Source organism: Kogia breviceps, chromosome 15 (genome assembly GCF_026419965.1).
Source record: "Kogia breviceps isolate mKogBre1 chromosome 15, mKogBre1 haplotype 1, whole genome shotgun sequence".
In the NCBI taxonomy this organism is placed as follows: domain Eukaryota; kingdom Metazoa; phylum Chordata; class Mammalia; order Artiodactyla; family Physeteridae; genus Kogia; species Kogia breviceps.
Genome location: NC_081324.1, coordinates 52,451,850 through 52,474,118, shown reverse-complemented (window position 1 = coordinate 52,474,118; position 22,269 = coordinate 52,451,850). Strand labels below are relative to the sequence as shown.

Sequence of the window (22,269 nt, the reverse complement as noted above, 5' to 3'; positions counted from 1 at the left end):
GTTGTTGTTGTTGTTCTTTCTCTAATTGCTTTAGGTGCAAAGTTAGGTTGTTTATTCCAGATGTTTCCTGTTTCTTATGGTAGGATTGTATTGCTATAAACTTCCCTCTTAGAAGTGCTTTTGCTGCATCCCATAGGTTTTGGGTCATCGTGTCTCCATTGTCATTTGTTTCTAAGTATTTTTTGATTTCCTCTGATTTCTTCAGTGATCACTTCGTTATTAGTGTATTGTTTAGCCTCCATGTGTTTTTATTTTTTACAGATATTTTCCTGTAATTGATATGTAGTCTTATAGCGTTGTGGTTGGAAAAGATACTTGATACGATTTCGACTTTCTTAAATTTACCAAGGCTAGATTTGTGACCCAAGATATGAGCTATCCTGGAGAATGTTCCATGAGCACTTGAGAAAAATGTGTGTTGTTTTTGGATGGAATGTCCTATAAATATCAATTAAGTCCATATTGTGTAATGTATCATTTAAAGATTGTTTCCTTATTTTCATTCTGGATGATGTCCATTGGTGAAAGTGGGGTGTTAAAGTCCCCTACTATGATTGTGTTACTGTCGATTTCCCCTTTTATGGCTGTTAGTATTTGCCTTATGTATTGAGGTGCTCCTATGTTGGGTGCATAAATATTTACAATTGTTATATCTTCTTCATGGATCGATCCCTTGATTATTATGTAGTGTCCGTCTTTGTCTCTTGTAATAGTTTTTATTTTAAAGTCTATTTTGTCTGATATGAGAATTGCTACTCCAGCTTTCTTCTGATTTGCATTTGCATGGAATATCTTTTTCCATTCCCTCACTTTCAGTCTGTATGTGTCCCTAGGTCTGAAGTGGGTCTCTTGTAGACAGCATATATTGTCCTTTATTATGAGAAATAAAGAAGCTTTAAATAGGTTAAAACTTGACAGACAAAATAAAGGGAGTACAAAGCTTAACTAACCAGCCCATTGAAGTTTCAATTAAAAAAAGTGTCTGGGAATTCCCTGAGGTCCAGTGGTCAGCACTCTGCACTTCCACTGCAGGGGAATCCCTGGTCAGGGAGCTAGGATCCCGTGTGCCTGGTCGGGGGTGGGCACGGAAGGCGTCTCCTTTACCTGACCCTTAGATGGACAGCTAAAAAGGAAGGCGCTACTTCATTCAGCTGAAGATGCAGAGGTTTTGCTTGCTTTTGAAATGCTTGTGCAATTTCTGCTTGATGATTCCAGGTGGCCATATGCTATGTCAGCTCCAGACCCCACTCCAGCAATGTCAACTGTGAAGGGGTGTGTTTCAGTGGACTCCTCTTGTACCTCTGTGACTCTTTTGTAGGTGCTGATCTTCTTAAGAAATTTAAGTTTCTAAAAGGTAAATCAAATTTAGCATCTTCCTTGTGAATGCTATTAGTTCTCACTGGACAAAATACAGTGGGAAGGATATAAAAGAGCACTTTAACAATCATTTTGCCAGTAAATTAAATACCTTACTTTTAAACCAGGCCACTGATTTTTTAAATGGGGGAGAGTTAAGACTAAATGCAGATAAATATAGCCAGGTTTGTGACCATATTAAATATGTTTGCCAGTAGTAATTTTAGAAAGGAATGATGCAATACAAGAAGTGATGCTTCTCATATAATCTAATTTTAATAAAAATCAGGTTAATGAGGTATGATTCTGGTATAGAAGCTAAAGTCATTTCAGTAAGTATGCACCATACAAAGAGTTAAATTTGCCTAAGAACAAACTGTAGATTAAGCATCACAAATAATCCTGACAAGATGACCTCTGAGGTTGGTGACAAAAAGTAAGGTTCATCATGCTGTGTACAGCGTGCTACCATTTTTATGAGAACAGGAGAAACCGTATTTACTTCTAAGTGTGTAAAATACATATGGAGCTGTGCGTGTGCGTTGGGGGTAGGAGGGAGCGTCCCAGGGGATGCTCGGCACTATCTGGAGACATTTTACGTTGTCACAGGGCGGGGTGCTGCTGGCACAGAGTGGGTAGAAGCCAAGGACGCTGCTAAACATCCTACAAGAGCAAGACAGCTCCCACAGTAGAACTGTCCGGCCCACAGTGCCGAGGTTGAGAACACCTACTCTACAGGGACACATGAAACATTAGAACATGGGTTTTAACACTGGTTACTACAGGGGAAGGGGGGAATGTGGTTAGGAGGGCTTTTACTTTACACTCTTTTAAACTTTTGAATTTGTAATAACTACTTTATTCAAAATAAACAGTACAATGAACAAATCTGATAGGTTACTTTATATGTTGGTTCTCACATGTGTTAGTTTAGGGGATATAATCAGAGCAAGGTGGTAAGATTCTTTAGCATTTCAGTCCCTGAGCCTAAGACACACTTCTGCTTTCTTCCTGAAGGTGCTACTCTGTGTGTCATCTGCCAAGACCGAAGTTCCTTACGCCAAACGATTGTCCGCTTAGAGCTAGAGGACGAGTGGCAGTTCCGCCTCCGGGACGAGTTTCAAACTGCTAACAGCGCCGATGACAAGCCCCTCTACTTTCTTACTGGACGTCACGTATGAGCTTTGGAAGAGACCAAAACCAGCAAAGGGATGCCTAGGTGGGGTGGGGCAGTAACGATTATTAGGGATTTTTTTTTTTCCTTTAAAGTACAATCACTGTGGAGCCAAGTGCAACATATTTGTCTCTTCTCCAAAGAACCCCCCAAATCTGACCTAGATCCTTGGGGGGCATCACTCTCCTTCAGTTCCAACTTCAGGACTTAAATTCAGGTTAACTCCACCCTAGGTAGTTATGCAATTACTTAAGACGTGGTCTGCCCATGGGAGGCTGAGGAAGATTATGCTTTGGAGAGGCCACAGGGAGTCTGCATTGTTTTTTTTAACTATGCTGTGTCGGGGCGGGTGAGGGTGGGGGGAACTGACTCTCAGCATTAGCTAGCCTGAATGTGTTACGTGAGACTCACACCGTTGGTGTGGAATTAATTGAAGATTAACGTTTGAGGCATGAACCCTCAGTTTCTCTTCAGATCTGTACTTTGGTACAGTATTACTCAGGGGTCTGAAATGATAGAATGTAGAAGATATTTGTATTTAAAAAAAAAAAGTAGCTTTGTCTTTCTCTGTGCAGTGTTAGTTTAAGATTTATAATCTTGTATGTATTGAAACTTTTGGCAAAATTTCCACAGGAGTTAAAAGTTTACTATTTAAACTGAACAAATTAGTAAATGCAGAGCAGGCATTGTGTGTATTCATGCAGCTTCTCCTGGCTTAAGTTCTTTTGCTTTATCCATTCTTTGTTTTCAGTCTCTTAAGCACGCCTGTGAGAATATGAACAGTGATTAATCTTGCACAAGGAGAGCCTGATTCAGTAGTTGAGCCAATTCAGAAGCTTTCAGCAGTCACCCCACACCCACCCTGTTTGGTTGGAATTTAGCAGTTGGCACCAGCAAAGCTAAATGTCAGGCAGGCTTAGCTTCTGTGTGAAGTGGAACTAGTTTCTTTCCTCTCAAAGACTAAAGCAAAGTTTCCTTTAAAAGATACAATGAATGAATATTAACTGCCTTATACTGACACCACCACAGAAATTGCTGAAATGGGAAACAGCCATAGAAAAAGAGGCTGTTTTACTTAATCCTACCAGTGGGGTGTGCGTGTGTTAAAGAAGATCCCAGTAAGTCTCTTTGAGTCATTAAAATCAACAGGGGGTCTCTGTTCAGTATTAACAGTAGGAGGCATAAGTTTCTACAGATTTTTTACCACATATTTTAATCAAAAACAGATTTTTAGAAAATGTTCTAGAACAAACTAGGTCTATTGGAAGCTTACTCTTAAATTACTCCACTTCTCATCATTAAACAATCTCGACATTTTTCTCATTAGCCCGTATGTACCACTTTATTCCCACTTTAAATGGCCATTTTTAACTTGAATCAATGTCATATTTATGGCCTGAAGCCTGCATTTACTTAGAACAAATAGTGTTAACTGACCAGCTTTATTAGTTTGTGATAACAAGGAGTTTACAGCTAGTGAAAAGATGGCATGTACTAATCTGAAAATGGTTTCAAATCTCTTGGTTTTAACATAGCTACTTATGATGCTTTAAATGTCTCTTGAAATGAACAATTCCTTTAAACTCCATTTTTAACTGACCTTGAAAGAGGACCTGCCTTATAGATGCTTTAAAAATACTCAATTTTAGTACAGCAGAATTTTTGGCAAAGAGGTACGTTCTGAGGCAGGCTGATTTAGATATGAATGTATTTCAGTTGTTCCTGTATTGTTGAAAGGGCCTAACGCAGACAATATCAAGAAACCCACTATTTGTGCAATATTCCAAAAATATTTACTATATAGGGCAAATAAAATACTTGAAATAATCCTAAAACAGTTGTACCTGGGGCAGGTGGCCTCTCAGGGTTTCTTCAGGCTTTATGGCTTCATAGTCTAAGGAAAAAATTTTAAAGTAGTTACTTGACCTGAGGGGACCCCATATTAGTTAGGGCTGCACTCTGAAAAATTAAATGATTACGATCTCTTAAATACTGTTTAACTCTGGGGAAGAGAAATGCCAGAATAAAGCCAAAAGCCCATCACCCCAGTGATGGAGAATTCCAATTGACCTGCCTATTCTTTTCAATGCCTATCTTACTAAGGTTTGGATCTTTTAAAAATCACCTTATCAGTATAATTCTTTAGAGAATGTTAGGTTGTTCTCCTGCAAGGATAAAATTGCACAAACACAGGACACCATGACTGGTTAATACGTACCTTGGTGTGTTCCACTTCGAGCCTTGCCATCCCTTAAGAATATTGTGGTGTGAATGTGTTCACTAGGCCTGCATAATAACTGACCTATAGACCTGTTGAACCTTGCCACATATGACAGTTCACACAGGTTAATACTGAATGTAAACTAAAATTACAATGAGAATTGTTGTATTCAATTTTTTTGGCTGTAATTTATGCAAATGCTTTTTGTGATTTTTAGAAAAGGAGGCACCTGTGTTACTTTATTACTGTAAAATTTTCTTAACCAAAATTTGGTGAATTTCACTAGTCAGTCTACCTCACATTTTGTTTGTGATTCTAAATTGTCTTAAGTTGTGTCTACAGTATGTTCTAGTCCTTTAATTTGGTGAATGTATTAAAATTCTCTCCCACCCCCTCAAAGAGAAAGTTTGTTTTCTTTACATGTTCTGGTATGTTCAAAAATGGAATGAGCTGACTACAGCAATGTCCAAGAAAGGCTAGAAGTCCACATGTCATAGGTTGGATGACTCTAAGATACTCTTCTGGCATAACAGTCCAAGAAAGCAAATATTTGTTCACTGAAAATCTGTAGCTCATCCAAAGAAGATACACATGTATCAGGTATCTACATACCATGCCCATTTGCAGAGTGCCGCATTATGAATAACAGATCTAGAAATGATTATTAAAGAGATGTTAGAAATATTCATGTTACATCCCCAATCTTTTATTTTACAGATGGCAACTATACTCACTTTCGTGTCCTGAGAAGCAGACTTTGGGTTGGTAGAACTCTGCAGTATAACCCTAAGGTGTTACTCTCCAATTTATTTCTAAACTCTAATTTCACCAACTTTTACCAACAAGAGTTAACTTGTTATTCCAGGGGAAAATAAATGCCTTTCAGTTCTATTACTATCAAGAGTGCTAAAATAATAGACTGATATAGAACCATAAAAGCATTCTTCAGGGCCAGAGGCCCCTGGCTGTTACCTCAGGAGGGGCAATAACTATTTTAAGTATGATGACAGATTCAGGATGAAGTAGAAACTGCCAGTGTTCTACTCCATGCTCCAAAGCAGCTGCCTTAGAAAGACTAACAGCTGTGAAACTCTGACTGCTGTACCTTTGTATTCAACTACATAGAGCTGAACAACATCAGGGAACAAACATTCCTCAGGCTTGTCTTCAGCCATGGCAACTGGCCCATAAGCCTCCTCTGAGTCTAAGAGAATATTGATAAAACAATGAAATACTGGCTTCCCTGAAAAAAACAAAAACCCAAAAAAGAAACAAAAAAATCGTCACTAAAGATGACTTCAAGAAGAACCTCTGAGGTCAAGATAACAGCCATTCAAACTATAAATTCCTTATGTCTTAACTGTCAAGTAGTAAGCTAAGGAAAGCATCTACGGTTGACCCTTCAACAACACAGGCTTGAACTGCATAGGTCTACTTATACACAAATTTTTTCTAAAAGAATATGTACTATAATAGTACACAATCCATGGTTGGCTGAGTCTACAGATGCAAACCGCTGATATGAAGAGCCGACTGTAAAGTTATACCTGATTTTCAACTGTGTGGGGTAATCTCCACGTTGTTCAAGGGTCAACTGTGCTTCAGTGATTATGGCAGCAGGTGGAATAATAAGAAAGAAAAAACAAGTTTTCTAACCACTTCTTTGTTGTTATAAGACCGAATCTTCCCTTTATCTGCCAGAAGGCCCAAGAGCCATGAGAACAGGTAGAAGGTATATGTATGCCTGCAGTCGCTATCCCAGAAATCAATTTAGCCATCTTAACTGCTGGTGAACTACAGCTAGGCAGGAATGTGGCCCTGTTCCTACCCAGACAGCCATGCAAAGTAAGCAATAATTAAAATATCACTGCATGTCTACTGTACTTACCGTTCTTACATGCTTTTAGTAGATATACCAAATGCACTCTTGCATGTTACGAACTGGTAAAATACCGATTTTAATAATGCTTACAAAATGAAATAAAACCATTGTATGTCCATGCAGACATGGGCATAACCCCTAAGAGCTCATGGTTCCTGTCTATACTGGTGGTTCCTATAATGTCCATACACTAGACATTTTTATAACGGACCAACAACTATTCAAGGGTAGCTGAGAAAAAATTTACAGGCACCTTTATATAATCAGCAATTACAGAATCAACCTGTTTCAATATCTGTGGCCATTAGCGTTTACTCACTGTGTCCACCAGTGCCTCCACCACTCCATAGAGACCATTCTTCTATCATCACTCTTCAGCCTTCAACTGTGGTGTGACAGTGTCGACCGTTCTTTGAGTCTTGGTTTCTGCCACTCTCTTATGGTTCTTCCCTTGCACGTGCACTCTCAGGTGTTCCTCAATACTCTCTCCTACCCTCTCATTTCATAAACCTCAGGGTGGTGATCTCTTCTAAACCTTCAAATAACTAAATTAATAAATTTGCTTAGTTCAAACTTTTCCCAAACTCTAGATCTACATGTTCAGTTATATACCAAATAGATATTTCCACTTGGAGATTCTACAACCACCTTAAAATTGTAAGCAAAACTGAGCTCATCCTTCCCCATCTAATCTTGCCAACCTAATTCTCCAGTATGCCCTTCTCAGCCAATTACCCAAATGAAAATTACCCTACATTCTCCTCTCATGGTCCTTCTCTGGTCAGTTACCAACTCTATCAATTCTTCAGTTTTATCTCCTCAGAGCTCATCTGTCTCCTCATCTTCACCCACACATCATAGGTTTAGTTCAGTTTTCAGCATCTTTCACAAAGACTGCCACTGTAAGCTCTTAATTATCATCGAAGTTCTAGATTCCTCACTTGTAAACTCTACCTCATGGGGTTGTCATGATAAATAAAATAATGCACATTAAACACAAGGTATGACACATGGCAAACATTCAAATGTTAAATATTATTAATAATTCTGTTCTTAGAGAAATAGCTAGATTGTAAAACTTATTTGAGGGGCTGTGTCTTTAATACAAACATGAAAAGAAACTGTTTTCCTACTAATGGTAACCTTTAAACAAACCAATAAATATAGCCTCTCTACTCCCAAGTCCCCTTGAAACCACCAAGTTTGGCTCCCCAAAGCAGCATACTATTTAGTGCTTATATGGAAACTGGGCCTGTATTATGAGATTAACGGTTACTAGGACATCTACACTACATCTGAAAATTTCATCTTGTTTTTAAAAAATTACGGTCCCTATCAGGCAAACACTGAGACCAGGGATAACTAGAAGAGTCTCAAGCCCAAAGAGAAAAGCAGTGTTGAGAGCTGCACCATCATGATGAATCAGAGGGAAATATTTACACTGCCTTACCACTCCACCCTATAAAGACTACAGAGCCTTACACCACCCTATTAATTTTAAAAGCATACATCTAAGGGTGATAAAATATATACCTGTCTGTTAATCATAGTTTAAAAGCCCTAATTTTTAGCTGGTTTTAATTTCAGCTCATAAAATTAATCTATGTTAAATCACAGTGGTACTTCATTCTTGGGCCATGGCTCTTTATTTCTTTGAAAGAGCAGAAAATTCTCATGTTAGGATCTTGTCTTTTGGAGATGTTACTGACATACTTATCCTATGGCAAACTGGTGAAAACTACCTTTTAAGAAGCCAGTGTTTTAATCTTATTTCAAGGTATCAAAACTAACAAACTTCCTGAAAAAGCACAATAATAATACACCATTATCACATTTTATCACTTAGAAAAAGCTATCAAGTATTTTATTATTTTATTCTACATTATATACAGGTCATAAAAGGCCACAGCAGTTTTTCAACATATAAACCCTTTAAAAGTAGAGGGCACTATGAAGGATAGACAAGTATCAAAATGAAGTCCAATAATGAGGGCATATACCCAGTGTAGTATTTCTGAGGAGTAACAAAGCAGATACCAAGTCCTCCATATTTAGCTTGCAACTATTCCACAGGTTTTTATAAATCTCTTTGGGATTGTTAATAGCCGAAATGTGCCAGTTGCCATTTATTTTAAAAAGTAAAACCAGAATGAAAGAATAAATAAACTAGAGGGTACCATTCTAATTCTAGTCACTTACAGCTCTCCAAGAAGGAAAGCCTCAATTCCTTTCCACCTTTCAATTTTTGCTGCTGTCAAGAAGCGAAAAGAGAGAAATGGAAGAAAAAGTTCAGCTTTGCTTTTTTGTGAGGATTCTTTAAAATTATATACCAGACCCTTTAAGAATTAGCTTTGAGTTCCTAAACAGGTAACATCACACCCTCCTTGAGTAATAATGCAAAAACATCAGTTTCCACTCTGTGAAAATACAATCTTTAAAACTATAACTGGTATCAGCAGATCAATATAAAAAAATACAGTACCAAGCTACACTGGTATATTTCCATAATTAAGAACTTCAAAATATACTTATCACTGAGACCATAGTCCTTGCATTAGTTTCAGTCCACTATGAACAATTATCTGCTGCATGTAAACATGTCTAAATAACTATAGATAAAATACATCAATCATAAATTTCTGTAAAAGATAATAAAATATCTTCTTTAAAAAACAAAACAATAAGCAATTACTGCATTTTTTCCAATTTTATGAAAATGGAACAACCTTACAGTTGTTGCCAGTCCTGAGTTCATTGTAATAAAAATGGCCCTAGTTCCTGGTTAAAGTCAGCAACCAATCCATTCTCTTCAGTAGATGTCTTCTGGACTGCAGGCATGAATTTATTTTAGGTGTTATTTTGTCCATTAATAAAATTATATACCAGAAACTGACCAGTGCCACAGTACTGTGTTGCAAACAGTTTTCCATCAGGAGTAGGATCTGAGAAAGCAATTTCTTCTTTACTCAAGTATGAGCCATATATAAAGTTACTCCTATTAAAAAGGGGGGGGGAGTAGAAGGGTAAAAAAAAAAGTATATTATTTTTAATCATTAAAATTGGAAAAACCTGTCAAATAAAATTTGAATAAAGACTTTTTAGGTAATGCTGTATATTCTAGAAACTTAAAAATAACTGTCTTATAAAAGCAATCATAGTTTTAAAAACATTTACCCAACACCTTTTCACGATAAAAATACTCCAACAACTCTATAAACAGAAGGAACTTCCTCAAGCTGATAAAGAGCATCAAAAGGCATCAAAGTTAATGGTAAAAAAAAGACTGAAAACTGTTTCTCAGAGATCAGGAACAGGGTAATAAGGCTACGTCTGCTCACACCTCTTCTATTAAAACAGGAAAATTAGACAAGCAAAAGAAATAAGCAGCAACCACGTTGGAAAGGAAGAAGTAAAATTATCTCTTTTTACAGATAACATGATCTTTTATATACAAAAATCCTCTGGAATTCACAAAATAACTATTAGATCTAATAAAGAATGGGTTCAGCAAGTTTGTAGGATATCAGATCAATATTAAAAAATTGTACTTCTATACACTTGCAATGAACAATTCAAAATGAAATTTAGAAAACAAGTCCATTTGCAGTAACACTGAAAGAGTAAATACTTAGGATTAAATTTAGAGACATGCAAGACCTAAAAAATGTTAACTATAGAGCGTTGTGGAAAGAAATTAAAGGCTACTTGTAAAGTAAACAGAAAGACATCCCACGTTTATGAATCAGAAGACTTAATATTGCTAAAACGGCATTACTTTCCAAATTGATCTATACTGGGCTTCTCTGCAGAAATTAACAAGCTGGTCCTAAAATTCATATGAAAATGCAAGAGACACTGAATAGTGAAAAGAATCTTAAAAAAGAACAAATTTATAGAACTCACATTTCCTTATTTCAAAACTTACAACAAATCTACAGTATTCCAGACAGTGGGCTGCCTGCATAAGAGACCAATGGAATAGAACTGAGTCCAGACACAAACCCTCACACTTATGATCAATCACCTTTGACGAAGGTGGCAAGACCATTCAACGGGAAAGAAAAGTCTCTTTAATAAATGGTGCTGGAACAACTGGATATCCACACTGAAAAGAATGAAGTTGGATCCTGCCTCCCATCACACACAAAAGTTTACTGAAAATGGATCAAAGACCTACATATAAGAACTAAAATTATAAACTCTTGAAAGAAAATACAGGCCTAAATCTTTGTGGCCTTGGATGAGGATACTGTTTCTTAGATATGTGACAAGAAAAAAAGATATATAATTTGGAATTCAAAATTAAAAACTTCTGTGCTTCAAAGAATACTAAGAAGATGAAAGGACAATCATAAAATGGTAGAAAATATTTGCATATCATATATCTGATAAGGGACTCATCTCCAGAATATATAAAGAACTATTACAACTCAACAAGAGAAAGACAAATGAACCGATTTAAAAATGGACATAGGATTGATTGAATAGGCATTTCTCTGAAGATATATATAAATGGCCAATAAACACCATTACCTATTAGGGAAATGTAAATCAAAAACCACAACGAAATACTACTTCATACCCACTAGGATGGCTAAAAAGACAGATAATAATAAGTGTTGGTGAGAATGAGGAGAAATTAGAACCCTTGTAACATTGCTCATGGAGTTGTAAAACAGTGCAGCCACTTTGCAAAAGAGTTCAGCAGATCCTCAAAATGTTATACAGTTACCATATGGCCCAATTCTCCTATGTATGTACCAAAAGAAATATACATATGCAAGTATTTCTCTATTTACCAAGAGAAATAAAAATACACAGCCTTCCCTGGTGGCACAATGGTTAAGGATCCGCCTGCCAATGCAGGGGACGTGGGTTCGATTCATGGTCAGGGAACTAAGATCCCACATGCTGCGGGGCAACAAAGCCCACACACCACAACTACTGAGCTCGCGCTCCTCAATGAGAGAGCCTGCATGCCATGCACTCTGGAGCCTGCGCCACAACTAGAGAAGAAAAAACCCACACACCACAAATAGAGAGAAGCCCATGCCACAACGAAGAGCCTGCATGCCACAACATGCACCACAACGAAAAATCCAACACGCTGCAATGAAGATCCTACATGCCACAACAAAGACCTGATGCAGCTAAATAAATAAATAAATATTTAAAAATATACAGTTCAGAATAGGCAAATCTATTGAGACAAAAGTAGATTATTGATTGCTAGAAGCTGGGGGAGAAGGAAATGTGGAAATTGGGTATCAGGTTTTGGTGAGACTGAAGGAAATGTCTTAGAATTAGACAGTGGTGATGGTTACACAGCCTTCTAAATATACTAAAACCCAGTGAAGTGTCACTTTAAAAAGATGACCAAAAAGGCCACCCACTGAATGGGAGAGGATATTTGCAAATGATATATCCAGTAAGGAGTTAATACCCAAAATATACAGAGAACTCATACAACTCAACATAAAAAAAAAACCTGATTAAAGCATGGGCAGAGAATCTGCAAAGGCATTTTCCCAAGGAAGACAAAAAGAGGGCCAACAGGCACATGGAAAGATGTCTAACATCACTAATCATCAGGGAAATGCAAATCAAAACCACAATGAGGTATATCACCTCACACCTGTCAAAATGGCTATTTCAAAAAGACAACAAATATCAAGTGTTGGTGAGGATGTGGAGAAAAGGGAACACTCATGCACAGTTGGTAGAAATGTAAACTGGTGCAGCCACTACGGAAAACAGTATGGAGAGTCCTCAAAATTATTAAAAGGAAAAAATATATACATTAGAAAAAATACACGCACCTCTGTGTTCATTGTAGCATTATTTACAATAGACAAGATATGAAAGCAACCTAAATGCCCATCAATAGATAAATGGATAAAGATGTTGTGTATATACAAACAACCAGAGACATACACACAGACACAAACACACACACAACAAATATTACTCAGCCACAAAAAAGAATGAAATCTTGCCATTTACAACACGGATGGACCTAGAGGGTGAAATAAGTTAAAGAAAGGAAAATGCTGTATGATTTCACTTATACGTGGAATCTAAGATGCAAAACAAATTAACAAACAGAAACACAATTATAGATACACAGAACAAATAGGTGGTTGCCAGAGGGAAGGGGAGGGAGAAATAGGTGCAGGAAATTAAGAGGCACAAACTTTCAGTTGTAAAATAAATGAGTCAATGGTATGAAACGCACAGTATGGAGAATATAGTCAATAACTACGTAATATCTTTGTATGGTGACATATCTGTATCTAGACTTACTGTGGTCACCATTTTGAAATGTATAGAAATACAGAAACACTGTTGTATAACAAGAACTAACACAGGTCAATAATACTTCAAATAAACTCATAAAAAGAGATCATATTTATGGTTACGAGAGGTGGGGATTTGGGGAGGGGGTATTCGATGAAGGCAGGCAAAAGGTATAAACTTCCCGTTATAAGATAAATAAGTACTAGGGATGTAATGTATAACATGATAAACATAATTAGCACTGCTGTGTGTTATATATGAAAGTTGTTAAGAGAGTAAATCCTAAGAGTTCTCAGCACAAGAAAAAAACATTTTCTATTTCTTTAATTTTGTATCTATATGAGATGATGGATGTTCACTGCACTTACTGTGATAATCATGTCATGATGTAAGTCAAATCATTTGTTGTATACCTTAAACTTATACAGTGTTGTATGTCAATCATGATTCAATAAAATTGGAAGAAAAAACGGTTAAAAACAAATTTTGTGCTATGTAATTTATCTAAATAAAGTTTTTTTTATTTTTTATTTTTTTAAGATGTTGAGGGTAGGAGTTTATTCATTAATTTATTTATTTTTGCTGTGTTGGGTCTTCGTTTCTGTGCAAGGGCTTTCTCTCGTTGTGGCAAGCAGGGGCCACTCTTCATCACGGTGCGCGGGCCTCTCACTATCGTGGCCTCTCTTGTTGCAGAGCACAGGCTCCAGACGCACAGGCTCAGCAGCTGTGGCTCACGGGCCTAGTTGCTCTGTGGCATGTGGGATCCTCCCAGACCAGGGCTCGAACCCGTGTCCCCTGCATTAGCAGGCAGATTCTCAACCACTGCGCCACCAGGGAAGTCCAAGCTGTTATTTTTAAATGTTTTATATTCTGCCAAGATATAGACTATTAGTAGAATTTTCATATTGTAATCGTAACAAGGTGAGATGGGTACATAAAGGAACAATAAATGAAAAAAGTCAGAAACCTCTATGGTTTTAACAGGAAGCTTAGAGTGGCAATCTCAGTATCACACAGAACAAACACAATGACTACAATGTTTTATGTTTTTATAAACTAGAACCATCTTACGGTTTTGACAAGACCTAAGTTTTACAAGATTTAAAGGAGGGATAATACCCTAATTTAGGACAATTATTTAATCAGCTGCATTTTCCAGGTTTAGTTCTGAAAGAGCTAAAAATAGAACTGCCTCTTATCAAGAAAAGGGTAGGTAGATCTAAGCCCTTCTGTATCACTACTCACTGATAAAATAAAAATAAGGGAGAGAGACCTGAAACACAGTAAGGCTCTAAGAGACTTAAGAGTCTTAGGTCTCACTTATAACAATAATGGATTATTTTGAAAGCTATACCTATAAGTAGTAGTAGATAGGTATTCTATGAATAAACAGACACAAGAGACCAACCTAAAAAACCTCACTTGCATGATTAATTTAAACCTCTTTCATTAATCCTTTAGCAAAGATGTTTTAAAGAGCAAAAAACATGTAATTTTCTGAATCTTCTCCTCTACACCTTTGATTAAAAATCAAGCAATAGGGCTTCCCTGGTGGTGCAGTGGTTGAGAGTCCGCCTGCTGATGCAGGGGACACGGTTTTGTGCCCCGGTCCGGGAAGATCCCACATGCCGCGGAGCGGCTGGGCCCGTGAGCCATGGCCGCTGAGCCTGTGCGTCTGGAGCCTGTGCTCCGCAACGGGAGAGGCCACAACAGTGAGAGGCCCGTGTACCGCAAAAAAAAAAAAAAAAAAAAAAAAAAAAAAAAAAAAAAAAATCAAGCAATAAAAGCAAGAAGAAAAACTATTAAGAGACTTAGATTATTTACAAATACTATTCTTAAATTAAGACAAATTTTCCCAAAAGCTAAACTAACAAGAAATTTCCCATACTTCTTTGGTTATCTTTAAAATTCTCTAATATTGAATGCAATTTGAAATAAGTGGGTTATTTTGGCCTGATATCATAGATGCAAATTTAAAAAGTTAAAATGGTTTAATAATACTTAACCCATAGTGCTTTCTTCCCCCTCAGGTTAACTTCACATAAAAAGCACTCACAGATCCAACATACTGACAATCTTATGCAGATTTTAAATTAATATAAATAAAGGTTACACATTTAAGATTAACTAAATGCCAATCTTTATATACAACTCTGCTTAAATCCTAAACTACTGTAAATGACTTGAAGAATTACATTTAAGTTACCTTAGGCATTCAATCATGCGAGAAGCAATTTTCTTCCGACGCATCATGCTGAACACCCATATGCGGCTAATCCCACAGATTGCAGGCTCTGGCAATGTTGAGCAGCACCAGGCTTTTTGCCTTTCAAATCTGACTTTTTCTTCTTCTGACCTGATAACTGGAAGTTTTTCTTCTATAACTCTGTAGCCCTATATGTAGCAAAATAGGGGGAAATTTTTAAACTTTATTTATTCTTATTGGAGTAGAGTTGATTTACAATGTAGTGCCAGTCTCTGCTGCACGGCAAAGTGACTCCATTATACACACAGACATTGTTGGAGGGGCGAGAATTTTAAAGTGGGAATATTATTAAGCAACTGTCTAGTACTGACCTTAGTGAGGAGGTCACTACTTTTGTCTGGCTTCTTAACAAACTATGGGAACCACTTATGCTTTCACCCTCATTTTAGGAAATAAACAGACCTGGATCTACATTCTGTTCTAACTCACTAGTTAAGTGACCATGACATAAAGTTATTTAATTATGCTCTGGGTTCCTTACCAATAAATTGGAACTCTCCACCACCTCCTTCAGAGAATTGCTGAGATTAAATAAGGAAATATATACAAAGCAGCCTGCCATCGTGGCTGGCACATAATAGGAACTGAATGCTAATTTTCTCTACCTCCCATATCCTAGGACCAGCAAAAGGACATGTTAAGAACTGGGCAGTCACAACTGTTTCTGGGACTGCTGCCAGTTCTAGGGTTCACAGCTGTACAGGAACTAGGATGAGGGATGGCAGAGGAATCAAGAGTTAAAAAGGTCCTTCCCTACACTCCTACCTCTTAAAAAAATAAATACTCGAAGAAAACATACATCTCTTCTGCCAGTCTCGTGGCCAAAAAGGGACATGGCTAGCCTTCTGATGGGACGTGGTACACAAGTTAAAACAATCAGACAACACAACTGAGAGTTAACAAAGAACAAACAAGCAAATATTACACAACTATGTTCTAATCTAAACACAGCTACAAGTCATTTTTGGAACTAGGTAGAATAAAAATTTAAAAAACACAAGGGTGGGGAGTTCCGATAGTCTAGTGGTTAGGACTCAGCACTTTCACTGCTGTGGCCGATTCAATCCCTGGTCAGGGACCTGAGCTCCTGCAAGCCATGCAACAAGGACAAAACAAAAACAAAAACAAAAAAAACCCTCAGAAAATGACAAGGGTTTACTAAAGAACATCCATTGTGAACAACAAGAACCAACTAAAAAACATTGTAAGAAACAGTCAAAAACAAGACAGATGTCTGCAATTTCTTTTAATGCTTAGTCATTTGCCAAACAGATGTAACAGTGCTCTATCATAAAATTTGCAAATATCTTTGTCACTCTGTGCAAATCTGACTTCAAATATTTAATTTCCCTCATCTAATTAACTTCATTTGTTTCAATCATCAATTTTGTCTAAAAACTGATACTTCCCTCAAGTCGGTATCTTCCTATTAACCCTCCTCAGGAGTAATAAATCATGCTAGTTGGAGTGAAATTAAGGGGGATGAGTTGCTACGGACAACCCTTAAACACACAACAATTATTCAATGCACACTGAAAGCACTTTGGCATTCAGAAAAATCAAGCATGACATTGTTGATATCTCTTAAAAGTGGGACAATCAAGACTCAGGGACCTATCAAGTGGATAAATGATAAAGCAAAGAATAAATCCACTGCAATGAAAAAATAAACCCACATGATTTGTACTATGCAAAAATTAACTCAATTACAGTATGGCAAGCTTCTATGAATTAGTCATTTTATGTCAAATTTGTATCTCCAAACTACTTTGTCAGCTATTTATTTAAACCAAATTTGTAATTACAAACAGCAAGATTCATAAACTGCACAATTTCAGGTTAAATTTTTTTAATGCAGCTTAACATATGGAAATTAACTCACAAAGATTTGTTTCGACTTTGTACTTTATTAGAAAATTTTATGATGAAGCATACACTTGCAGGCAACTAAAAGATACTACTGTTTGTTTTTTTGCACAATTTGGCTCTTAAATACAAGCCAAGTCCTCATCTAGAGCTCAACCAAAGAAGTGGTGATCCACTGCAGGGGTGCACAACTTTTCATAAAGGGCCAGGCAATAAGTATTTTAGGCTTTGCAGCATACCTGGCCTCTGTTGCAACTATTCAACTCAGTCTTTGTAGTGTGAAAGCAGCCACAGACAATATGTAAGCAAATGGGCATGGTTGTGTTACAATAAAACTTTATAAAAAACAGGTTGGATTTTGCCTTCAGGCTGTAATTTGCCAACCCTTGATTTATTCCAGTGCTGAAGGGACTGAGACAGACATTACGTTAGCAGCCAACAAGGAAACTTCCTGAACAAAATTTAATAGTGCTTTTGATTTATAGAATTTTTCTCTTATACTTTATACTGACTTGAGAAACTAATTCCCATGCAAGATACAACTCCACTGTAGTAAAGAATTACACACAGGAATTCTTGCATTCATATTCTTCCTTACATAAAATGCTGAAAAATTTACTAGGATTATGTTACTCCTGTAACTCTTTAAACACCATACTACGTACAACCACTCTTTAAAAGTCACTTACCCATTGGATATGTTCTGCAATTAGGCAACCAACTACTTTTTTGTCATTAGAAATAAAGAGAAGTGTTTTTGTTCTGGAATAGCACATTAGTGGAGCCTGCTGGAAACCTAAATCATTATCAACCATCTCTCTAATCTCGTCAACCTGCCAAATAAAGAACAATATTTTTTTTAACAACAAAAGCATTTTATATATGTAAAAATATACTATTTCAGTTCAATAAATGAGTATATTATTCCAAGCAGGATATCCTCTGAAGAGTGCTTCTGAATGACCATTCTGACCAATAAATGTTTTTCAAGCCCTGTGGACCAATTTGCAAGAGGAGGAAAGAATGGAGAGTAATGTCAAGCCCAGCAATCTGGGAACAACAGGAGTGAGAGCTCCTACAATAGGTAATAAGAACAAAGACTTCCCATTAGAAGGATCATGGGTCTGAGTATTGGAGAGAACTTCACTGTAATCTTTGCCAGGCAAGCCACACTTTTCTTCTTCGCAAGGCTTAATGAGTACTCTCATCAGTAAAATGCAGGTGAACACAGAGGACAGACATAAATGTTTACTCCTTATCAACCATTTATAGGCCAGACATTATGCAAAGCACTTTATCAATATTATCTCATTTAAATCCAACACCTCTTAGAGGCTTATAGTTTCTTTTGCATACGGAAGAAATAAAATTCAAAAGTAACTTTCCCATGTCAGATATGGGACACCTAGAACCAAAGAGCTGGGATTTCTGGGATTTGAACCTATAATGTTAATATGGCATCAAACTGCTTCTTTCTGTTACCTCCTAGAATTGTGGTCAAGGTCAAATACGATAAGCTCAAACTTTTATAGGTTCTCAAAGTCAAGATTTTTGTAGGCACTCAAACATTAGTTCCTTCCCCAGTTAAAAAATAATCTGCAAATATTCAGTCCAATAAACATTCATTTGTGACACTAAGTTTAAAATGCAAATAACACCTAAGAGGGTTAAGTACTCACACCTCTGACATGCAGAATACCATGTAATACATCCCTTATTCAGTGATGAAAACTCAAGTCCTAATCCTAGAACAATATCCCACAATACAATACCTGACTCAGTTCTAAAGGCAAATGACTCACAATTCCTTAGATTTTTTTTTAACATCTTTATTGGAGTATAATTGCTTTACAATGGCATTCCTTAGATTTTAATTTTTAACCTATTATGCGTTACTAACCAGTAACATACTGAATTGTAGGTTACTAAGAGTCTGTCCTGAGAAATGAAAATGAGGAAATTAGAATTTCCTGTGGAATCTTGGTAAGAAATGTCTGGACACCACATGCAGTAAAGCAAAGTACCCACTGTGCATTTCCAAATGGTAACAGTTGGAATTCCAAAAATTCCATAATTTAATTTTCATTTAGTAAGTTACTAATCCAACATTAATTCAACAAGTATGTTTCTGTGCAAGGATCAATATTTCAAATGCAAGACAGGTTTATGTGCCATTCTAAATACTACTGTCTATACTGTTCAGCAGTGGTAACATAGGGGCTTATCTGAGTATCGGGGATTGTTCAGTTATATATTCAGGGTACCTGAAAAGTCAGGAAACACAGGATAAACTTATACAAATGATCCTTGAACAATACAGGTTTGAACAGGATGGGTCCACTGTTACATGGATATTTTTCAATAGTAAATACTTCAGTACTACATGGTCCGTGGTTGGATGAATCCGAAAATACAGAGGAACCTAGCATACCCAATTATATGTAGATTAACACTGCTTCCCCCAACCGTTGTTCAAGGATCAACTGTACTGTAAGTGGAATGTTAGCTATATTTTCAAATAACAGGTTCAAAGTGTTTTTCTTCAACCTCCCTTTCAGGTGAAGTATTCCTAAATTTAAAGAGGTCCAACTATTAACCTGAGAAAAGTAAATAAATTACTTTCCTTGTGTTTCTAGATATGCCAAAAACACTCTAGTTTAATTAAGTTTTTCAGATAAACAATCAGACCCATTGCTTTACATTATGAGGTACTTCTGAAAAAGCATCTGGAGGAAAAATATTTTGAGTATATTATTTGAAATTTTAATTAATATATTCATTAAAAATAAGTTTGTCCTATGGTCTCCTGACATTTAGGGTACTCAATATAAAAAAATGATTCCAGACTTATCTCTCTGGTTCATTTCTCTGAATCCTAAATTGGACTAAAACCTGGTTCACACTAGATAAGAGGATTTTAAGTTTTCTCCATTACATTTATAAATCAGAATATATCTTATTTTCTACCTTAACATTATGATTACTTCATGTTTAACTTAAGGATAACTATGACCTACTACTAGATCGCCTTCTGCAATAAGCTTTTATTTAGAAATTTACTCAGAATAAAATGACATTTATTAATTTTATAAATTATGATTCAGATTTTTATTTTGATTCCTGAAATCATTTATGTGGCATTATTCATTACTATGCCTTCATACCATCACTCAAATTACTGGTAATATGAGACAGTAATCAATCAATCCATTAAAAATTCATTTCACTTATGCTAGATACACAACAAAGTTAAAGCATAATTTTTCAGTTGGGTTGTGACTAAATGCTTATTTCTTGTTTTCAGAATTGGTTTTTAAATGTGCTCTGCCAGCAATATGTTATACTCTTTTTTTTTTTTTTTTTTTTTGTGGTATGCGTGCCTCTCACTGTCGTGGCCTCTCCCTTTGCGGAGCACAGGCTCCGGACGCGCAGGCTCAGCGCCATGGCACATGGGCCCAGCTGCTCCGTGACATGTGGGATCTTCCCAGACTGGGGCACGAACCCGTGTCCCCTGCATCGGCAGGTGGACTCTCAACCACTGCGCCACCAGGGAAGCCCAATACATTATACTCTTAAAATCAGCTGCAAAATTATACTATTCATTCTGTGTGAAATTTCACTGGAAATTTACCTTTTTCAGGGCATACTTTGGGTCTTCAGGAAGAACCATTATTATCCTGCCATCAGGATATTCAGCTAGAATTCTTTCTTTTTTCCAACCCTAGACATATATAAAAAAAAGAATTAATTTTATTTATCACATTTCATACATCATATTCATGTACAATAAGAAAAATATATCAATGTGTCTAAAAATTACAGACATGGAAAAGTATATGCTCGTTAATATTTAATAAGACATGATAAATCAGGTAATTTGTATAATATGTATAATACAAGCTAATTTCTCTCTACTATTCATTCAGAGATCTAATACCACAACAGCATTTCTAATTTATCATTTCCCATTTTAAATTAATTTTGAAAATCACACACCAAAAGCAAGCCCCTTAAGGTCAGTGATTCCCAGAACCTAAAGGATAACTCACCCAGTTTCTTGATAAGAGAATTAAAGTCTTAAATTTCTTTGGAACATCGTTACCTCCACAAACAAACACTCATGGTTTTATGTCTGGCATGCCAAAGACCTCCAGGAGGTTTTAAATGAACTGATTTGCATGCAGTAGCCCAATATGTAAGGAATAGTTTTTATTCTTATTGATCACAACTATCAAAGTCACAAGAAGGATACTATAAAAATATAACTACCTTCTAAGAATCTAATAGGGAAGGAGAAGCTACGTTGTGTGTATCTGAAGTTAAACATACTCAAAAAAAGAGAGGTAATAAACTCTTCTTCAGATCCACACTCGTGGTGATTAATGAGCAGAACCTGCATGAAAAAAAAAACAAAACAAAAGCCACTTAAATCTAGTAAGATGGGACTGAACCAGAGGTTAAAACTAGGAGCTTTGAAATTAAAAATAAGTACAGAAGGAATGAGCTTAACTGGTTGTTCCATTTGTCTTACCCAACCAACTTTAAATAAAAATGCCTTTCAAGAAGCAATATGTACTTCTATTAAAGAAAACCAGGATCTTCTTTCTGAGATTTGTTTGAGAATATTAAAGCTCAATGAAACCAAGAAAAAGGCAACTATATTTTTAAAAATACTATGGCAAGTCTGAAAGGAGGTTGATTTTCTTAAATAATCCAGAATGGTCTTTTTGGGAGAGGGCAGGATCTTAGCTGGGGACAAAAAGTCTAGAAATAAACTTGGTATAAATCACAATTTGGATTAAAGTATTTAAAATCAGAATTTGTTTAAAAAACAGAGCACCCAAAGGTAAAGTAAAATTCAGACTATAATTATGATGGTAATGCGTTCCCAAGGTTTGAGAAGAAAAAAGGAGCAGAAACAATAGTCACAGAAGTCATTTTTTCAAACTAGAAATGAAATCTGAATCATATCCAGATTTGAATATACGTAAATGCTATCACCCTCTTTAAAAACAAATTTACATTAATATGTTTTTTCGGGAAAAGTTTTTAAAATAAATCCGTTTCACATAAAATGAAAATGGAGACTTTTCTTTTAAAAACTAGACGACAAATTCAGTGAAAAGCTAGAATTTAAGTAACCTGAACTTTTTACAAAGTCCTATGTCCTGAACTGAATTATCTAAAGATAATTTGATAAGCTATTT

At 36.3% G+C, this 22,269-nt stretch overlaps 2 protein-coding genes and 1 long non-coding RNA gene across 9 annotated transcripts in view; 1 reads left to right on the top strand and 2 right to left on the bottom strand.

The window, feature by feature from the left end:
* GREB1L (GREB1 like retinoic acid receptor coactivator) overlaps nucleotides 1-5,147 on the top strand; it is a 274,898-nt gene extending 269,751 nt beyond the window's left edge. For all 6 annotated transcript variants that reach the window (XM_067015553.1, XM_067015558.1, XM_067015556.1 and 3 more), the window contains 2 exons: nucleotides 1,216-1,354; nucleotides 2,374-5,147. In XM_067015553.1, the coding sequence (XP_066871654.1) occupies nucleotides 1,216-1,354; nucleotides 2,374-2,537 (303 nt within the window). In that variant the 3' untranslated portion in view covers nucleotides 2,538-5,147. The remainder of the gene's footprint in view (nucleotides 1-1,215; nucleotides 1,355-2,373) is intronic.
* On the bottom strand, nucleotides 857-7,248 carry LOC136792724 (uncharacterized). The gene is made up of 3 exons (XR_010836977.1): nucleotides 6,953-7,248; nucleotides 4,375-4,424; nucleotides 857-1,347 (listed from the first exon to the last, which is right to left on the bottom strand). It is a non-coding gene; the product is annotated as an uncharacterized lncRNA (long non-coding RNA).
* A 401-nt stretch (nucleotides 7,249-7,649) lies between these two features.
* The window catches only part of ESCO1 (establishment of sister chromatid cohesion N-acetyltransferase 1), a 71,732-nt gene continuing 57,112 nt past the window's right edge, over nucleotides 7,650-22,269 (bottom strand). The window contains exons 9-13 of one of the 2 annotated variants that reach the window (XR_010836975.1): nucleotides 21,332-21,455; nucleotides 20,694-20,783; nucleotides 17,752-17,895; nucleotides 15,137-15,324; nucleotides 8,462-9,628 (exon numbers count right to left, since the gene is read on the bottom strand). Coding sequence is in view for 1 of the 2 variants with exons in the window: in XM_067015559.1 (XP_066871660.1) it covers nucleotides 9,481-9,628; nucleotides 15,137-15,324; nucleotides 17,752-17,895; nucleotides 20,694-20,783 (570 nt within the window). In the remaining variant the exon portion in view is untranslated. Of the gene's footprint in view, nucleotides 9,629-15,136; nucleotides 15,325-17,751; nucleotides 17,896-20,693; nucleotides 20,784-21,331; nucleotides 21,456-22,269 lie in introns of both variants that reach the window. The other variant, XM_067015559.1, reaches the window with a different exon arrangement.